Source organism: Nansenia antarctica (genome assembly GCF_963989245.1).
Source record: "Nansenia antarctica genome assembly, chromosome: 4".
NCBI classification, from domain to species: Eukaryota; Metazoa; Chordata; class Actinopteri; order Argentiniformes; family Microstomatidae; genus Nansenia; species Nansenia antarctica.
Genome location: NC_137689.1, coordinates 23,537,983 through 23,545,315, shown reverse-complemented (window position 1 = coordinate 23,545,315; position 7,333 = coordinate 23,537,983). Strand labels below are relative to the sequence as shown.

Sequence of the window (7,333 nt, the reverse complement as noted above, 5' to 3'; positions counted from 1 at the left end):
TCTGGGCATATTGTTTTATAGTCGTGCCAATCACCAAAATGGCGACACCGTCTCTTTCCATATGTAAACACATCTGTTCAGGATGGTATTCATTGACGTTTCAGATTGACCGCGGGGAGTTTCAGCAGGAGCCTGTCCTAAAGCAGTTGGAGGTCCTACAAGAGGAGGAGAAGGAGTTCCAGCACATCAAGGTGGGCAGAGAGAAGGGGATTCAGGGTCAAAGGTGGCATTCATTAAGCTCTGGATTGAGGTGGCCCTTAGCCATGGATCTAGGATCTGTGTGCCTTAAACCAAAATCTGATCTTAACCATTGGTGGATCAAAAGTGCAAAAGTGACCCAAGACCAGTGAATTGCACCAACTTCACTTTACACAGTTCAAGAGGAATCTGGGAATCTGGGATTGATACATCAATTTCTGGACTTCTAAATGAGTGATATACTTCTATTGATTTCTTGAAGAATATAACTGGCATAAATGCCGCATGAGCTTAATCCAATGGTTTTACCCAACAGGAACAAGGAAGTAACATGTGTTTTACTGTCACTATTTCAATTCTGTATTTTAAGTTAAGAGGGTTGTTCAAAATGGTAGGTCTCTTATGGTTGTGCAATACATGTCTAGTGAAATGGTAGAAAGAAATGGTAAACTTGTGGATGGAAGCAACAGAAACAAATTAAGTTGTATATATTTTGGTTTCTCCAATTCTATTCTATATATAGACCACTCTCTGACTAATCACACTTGATTATACATAATATACATTTCGTAGAAGCACATATGCTTTAGAAAAAATAGGAGTGATTGAATAACAACACTGACGACTAAAGAGAGAGAGGAGAGTGGTTTTCAAAGCAAGTAGAGTGCTTCTTAGTTCGCTGTAATTTCATTTACAAAGTCTTGACAATGGCAGAATTACTATTGTTCCTTTGAATGGTAGGTTGAAATTTCCTGCTGGGGTTGATGGAAAAGTTCATGACTGTATGGCAGGCCTATTCAATTAGCGGCCCGGGGGCCGCATGCGGCCCAGAGGCGACCCCCGATTGGCCCAGCCATAAAAGCAGAGAAAAACGTATTTCGCGAGTGTTCAGAAATTCATGCAGAAATGTCTACAATAGTAGCCTACAGAACGTGAATATAACACTCTAAACAAACTAAGCGGGGAGCTTAAAACAACAATAGATAATGGCTACAATTAATTTTATTCGCTCCACTTCGAGCCTCCAACATCGCTTATTCCGCAAGCTGCTGTCAGAAATGTCTGCTGAGCACCACGAGCTGCTTTTGCATATCGACGTCAGGTGGCTGTCCAAAGGCAAGGCACTGGAGCGTTTCTGTGATCTCAGAGAGGAGATTACAACTTTCCTCCGCAGCAGCAAGCAAACGAAGGCAGAAACACACTTGAATCGCATACTGGACGACAACTTCATGGCTGATGTCTGCTTTCTGAGCGACATATTCATGAATGACCTAAATGTGGGGCTACAAGGCAGAGACAAAACTGTGATTGATCTTGTGGAACAGGCGCGTTCCAAGTCAAACTGGACCTTTTCGCGGCAGACTTCTGCACCGGCAGAATGCTGCATTTTCCGACGCTCCGCAAATGCGTCTCATCCCTGGCACAAATCACAGATGTGATGACTGTTTTCATTGCGAGGTTGAAAGAGAACTTTGCTGGTCGACTGGATGGACTTGCTCTGCCCGCAGAGGTGATGGGCTTTGCCAGAGACCCGTTCACTGCTGCAATAGAAGGGGACTTATCCACCAGAGGAAAGGGAGTGGTGTCTTCCATACTCGAACTTATTGACATGCAGTCATCCGTAACCATGGCACAGGAGCTTCGCACTAATGGACCTGCGAAGTTTTGTAGTGCACCAGTTCCCTAACGTTAAGAAAGTAGCAATCCATGTGCTCAGTATGTTTGGATCAACATACACCTGTGAAGCAAGCTTTTCACACATGAACACAAGGTTGTTTGTATTTGTATTTTCCTTTAATGTGCTCTCTGTTGTTGCTCAATTCGACTACTTTCTGATGTCTTCTGATAATTATATTATGTATGTATCTGACTGCTGCATCTATATATTGCGGTTGGGTTGTAGTGGTGGGTTGTGGAGTGATGACGGGCTGTGTGTGTGAGTGTGTAGGTGCTTTGTATTGTTATTTGTTATGCGTTACTATTATGTTTGTATTGTTATATGTGAGGACTCCCTCGAAAATGAGAAGATTCTTCTCAAGGGGCTTACCTTAATAAACAATCTCAAATCAAATAAAAATCAGCTCTCGTTGTTCCCTGACTGACAGTACTCTTCACCAATGCCTTCGGATTGCATTGACATCTTATGAGCCAAATGTCACTGCTCTTGTTCAGAATAAAACATGTCACTTCTCACACTAAGAAAGTCAGCAGGGTAAGATTAGATTAGATTAGATTCAATTTTATTGTTTAACTGTAACTGTAACTTGTTTAATTGTGCACTCAAGGTGTATTTTCATTCAGTTAAAAGCACTTTGTGCCTGGGTCAGCTATGACCAACATTTTTATTTTACAAAAGGACTTTTTTATTTATTGGTATACTACTGTACACTTTTTTATGCACTTTAAGATGTGCATGGGTCAGTTGAGACCAACATTTTGTTGTTTTACCTAAAAAGTGAAAAAAGTATTGCTATTAGGTTCTGTTCAATTACAGCTCTTTTATTGTGTTCAGTCAAGTCTTTTTGACGTGCCTGTGTCAGATGTTACCGAATTTAAAAGGAAAACTATAAATAAACTGCTTGTATGTCATTAGGCCTACATTCATTTGTGTTGGTTTGAAATGTGTCATTACCTGGTGCCTAGGCTAATGTCTGGCCCAGCTAAATTTCTTGGTTTTCAAATCTGGCCCAACCGAATTTGTAATTGAATACCCCTGCTGTATGGCAAGGCAAGTTTATTTGTATAGCACATTTTATACAACAGAGGCAATTCAAAGTGCTTTACAGAGAGCATAAAAAAGCTTGAAACTTGAAAGTCCTACAAATTTTTTTTCCAATCTATTAGAATATCGTGGTCTACAGTGTCAAAGGAAGCACTAAGATCTAGAGATACCAAAACGGAATATTTTCCGGAATCTGTATTTACGCTAATGTCATTAAGGACCTTAATAAGGACTGTTTCAGTGCTATGTAGAGGTAGAAAGTCTGATTGAAAGTCATCACAGATGTAAAATATTTGCAAAGTTGTTTGTGGACAACCTTTTAAATGTTCCTATAAAGGGAAGGTTTGATATGGGTCTGTAGTTTGTAGTTCAGTGGGTCTAGGCTGTTCTTGTTTAGTAAAGGCTTGATAACTGCGGTTTTCACGGTTTCATGAAAAATTCCTGATGAAAGGGAAATGTTGATTATTTGTATTAATTAACTCACCAAGCAACTAAATATGTTTTGTTTTTTTACTTGTTGGCAGGACATCAAGGGCACAGATGACATGATTCCATCTAGAGTCTGACAGTATTAAAAAGAATGCAGGCATTATTGATATTATTATTTATGATCTTAGAGAAAAATTATTGTCTGGCGCATGTCTGGCCCTATTTCTATATCATAGTTTTCAAGATTATTAGATAGATATCATAATGGGTTGTTTTTCTCCATCTGTGCTCTGCTCTGCAGACATGAATATTGAAATCACCAGCAATGATTAAACCATTAAATTCAGTATTATTGATGGAAAGAAGCTCAGTGGGTTCATTGAAAAAGATAGTAGAGTGGTCTATAGAAAATTATAAAAAGTATTTGAGGGGAGCATTTAAAAATAACTGAAAGATATTCAAATAATAAAAATTCTCCAAACGATGCCTGCTTGCAGTTAAAACTGTCGCTAAAAAAGTATCTTTGTGTCTTGTCTCAGTGCAATCTATCTAAGCTAATGAAATCGTTACGTATGTCATTGTAATTTCTTCATTGGCCCTGCACACCTGGGGGAGAAAGCATATAATGTAAATCGAATGAGGATGATGATCTAAATGTGTGTTTAATTGACAACACTGACAGCTCAAAGCGTGTGCCCTAGTGCATTATCAAACCAGAGTATTTGGATATGTGAATTATGATTAAGATGTGCTCAGTAAAACCCAAGAGACATACTCTTAGCTTGCATACTCAATGGATTTCCACCCAATGTGTGTTACCTTTGACCTCTTGAACTCTGGGTGTAATCTCAGAGGACCACCCCTCTCCATCTCCCAGGTCACATGTGTTATCCTCCAATATATTCTCCAAGACCTCCTCACGTATGTCTTCCCCAATGAATTTAAATTCCCACCCTTGAGATTCCAGCTGCTTGGAGTTCCATCCCCTTCAATCTTGCACTTCCTAATATAGTTATTTTGCAATAGCCTCGAGCCACAAGTGCAAACAAAGATATCTGCAGCTTTGACAGCAATTTTTTCAGCAGGTAAAACTCTCTCTTCCTTGTACTGGAATCTAACAATCAGTTCATTTCAAGGAGGAAATGGAGCACCCTAGAAAAGACAGAGAGAACTAAGAGAAGAAGATTCTTTACACACTTTTGGACGTGACTGAAATTATTCAGCATATGCTGCTCCAAGATGTGAATCTTCAAGGCCATCTAATTAGCTGACAACAGCATTTCTCTGCTTTTGAGGCAGATTCATATTTCACACCCTTAAAGCATGTCATCCGTCCTTAACATGTTGCACATATCAGGCTGTACTCTAATTTTCTCATCATGTGGGGGTTTCAAGCAAGCAATTATCCAATTCATGAGAAACCAGGGATGTTGTTTTGTGCCTAGCAGTGCTGGGGTTGAGGGCAACCCCAGCAACGTCAACGTCAATATTATTTATTAGAATGTGTTCATTTTACAGTAGGTTAAAAGATGTATTTAAACTTGGTGAATGTGTTCATTATAGTTACAAAACAGAAACTACTTAATAATAATAATAATAATAATAATAACTTGGATTTATATAGTGCCTTTCATAAAACCCAAGGACGCTTTACAATTCTAAAGGAAATGGTCAGACAGACAAAACAGAAAACAAACTAAACAAAACAGAAGCAGTGACTAGGGGCCAAAGGCCTTGGTGAACAGATGGGTTTTGAGGGCTGATTTGAAGGAGTCCAGGGTGGGGGCATTGCGGATCACTATGGGGAGATCAGGATTGTTAAAGGTACAATAACAGTGATGAACCAGAGTGATGCAAATGGATGAATACAAAATAAAGACATTAGGAGTACTATCTTTCCTTAATATGGCTGATAGAGAATGGATGTGTCTTGCTCTTGATTTTATCACGATTTATACAGTCAAAAGAAAATACCTCTGTATAATCCCTAACTTCCTTTCATGTCTTTGTCCACCTCTTTCCCACATGAAAAGGACCCCACCAACGGTTACTACAGTGTCAACACCTTCAAGGAGCACCACTCCACCCCGACCATGTCCCTGGCAGCCAACCAGACAGCTGAAGTCCGTAATCCCGCCTCTGCCACCATGGGAAAACAGCGCGTGCCAACAGGCATGTCCTTCACCAACATCTACAACACGCTGGGGGCCGGACCCAACCGCCTCTACGACTACAGCCAGCGCTTCGTGCTGGGCATGGGCAGCAGCTCCATCGAGCTGTGTGAGCGGGAGTTCCAGCGAGGCTCACTCAGCGACTCCAGCTCCTTCATCGACACGCAGTGTGACAGCAGCGTCAGCAGCTACAGCAAGCAGGACGGCTATGTGCAGTTTGACAAGGACAGCAAGGCCTCCGCCTCCTCCTCATCCCACTACTCCCAGTCCTCCTCCCAGAACTCAGACCTCACACGGCCCCAACAGAAACGCATGCAGACCCATGTGTAACAGCATGGGGCCACTAGACTGGAGAGAGGATAGCACCTTTGGGGGATATCGACGAACGCTCTCATCTGTCTGTCTGACAAACTTTTTTTTTTTTTTTTGGTTTGCACTCTGCCGGGAGGGAGATGATACCTCCATGTAGGACATATGTGCTTGCCAGGTTTTCAACAATACAGTGTACGCTTTTTGGATTACTTGGAATAAAGACTGCATATTCCCTGTGAAGCAAGTTGATCAATTGAACAGGAGCATACATGAACACATGAGAGCCACACTTAAAAAAAGAAAAGAAAAACAAGACAATCATAAGTTCACTCTCTTAAATCTCATCAATCAACAATGAGGACACCGATGTGCTTCTGGCCCCCATTGAATTTTGACCAGCTGACTGCCTCAAAGCACCGATTCATGGTGTTATGAAGATCAATTACAGAATTGTATAAAAATAGCTTTTTTTATCATGGAAAAAGACAAACTCCTGGGTGTTCAGCTGCCCTCTTGGGGTTTGAAGCACAAAGGGTATTGTTAAAAACTGCCCGCAGCAATTACTGTACCTGAGCAAAGGATTCTGGGATGTGTAATGAAACCTCGATGGAAGAATGAAGGGAACTAGCTAAGAAACAAAAAAAACAACAACGACATGCTACTGAAGCAGACTTACTGTAAGGAATCAACTGTAGGTCTAAAATCACAACTGGACAATTTCAATACTCAATGGATAATAGATTTTCTCCCTTTGGTTATTTAGGTATATTCTATTTTGCTTCTCCTTTCATGATATAATTTCCAGTTTATAAGAGGTTTTGCCTTTTGATGTATGCCTTGTGAAAGCTCATTACGGAGTCACAGATCACAGATAAATGCATGGAGAAGTGGATGTGTCATACTGTACATGTACTTCACTTTGAGGTGATGCTCCAAAGCTTTGTTCACTCGCGCCTCTCTAGGTTATTTTTGTTTTTTTTCACCTCTGAAAGGACAGAATCATCTTTACACATCAGAGTAAGGGTGGTGGAGGAGGAGGGGTGGAGAACCAACATCTGTACTTTTCCATTTAATGTGAGACACTTGCAGCAGCTCGTGTGTGCGCGTGCAGATACCCGTGGAGTCAAACACTCTACATTGTTACTGGAGCTGCTCTCATTTTCGTGGCTTTGCATACCTAGCTGATATCGTGTTGTTTACACTGGAGCTCTGTAAATCCAGCATTTTGTGTACTGTGATTGGATCACTGAATGACAGCAGTGAAGATAAAGTTACTTTTGTTTCTGTCTGTTGCCTCCATGATTACAATGACTTCATTGTCTGATTTTCACTGTGAGCCATAGTGCTATGTCATAGACGAACACCTTGCGACTAGTACAGCTAGAATAGAAAGTGACCAGTCGTGTCTACTACTCAAGAGAAAACACACGTGTAGTAGTATGAATGCATGCCACTATCTACAGTATATCAATAGGCCGATCTGACTTGATCAGGTTTGCCT

At 40.9% G+C, this 7,333-nt stretch overlaps 1 protein-coding gene across 1 annotated transcript in view; it reads left to right on the top strand.

Annotated features, from left to right (window-relative positions):
- kirrel3a (kirre like nephrin family adhesion molecule 3a) overlaps positions 1-5,850 on the top strand; it is a gene marked incomplete at both ends in the record, with an annotated part of 50,705 nt that extends 44,855 nt beyond the window's left edge. Inside the window, 2 exons of the mRNA XM_080529269.1 lie at positions 105-191; positions 5,383-5,850. Of these exons, the coding sequence (XP_080385395.1) occupies positions 105-191; positions 5,383-5,850 (555 nt within the window). The remainder of the gene's footprint in view (positions 1-104; positions 192-5,382) is intronic.
- Between the last annotated feature and the right edge of the window lie 1,483 nt (positions 5,851-7,333).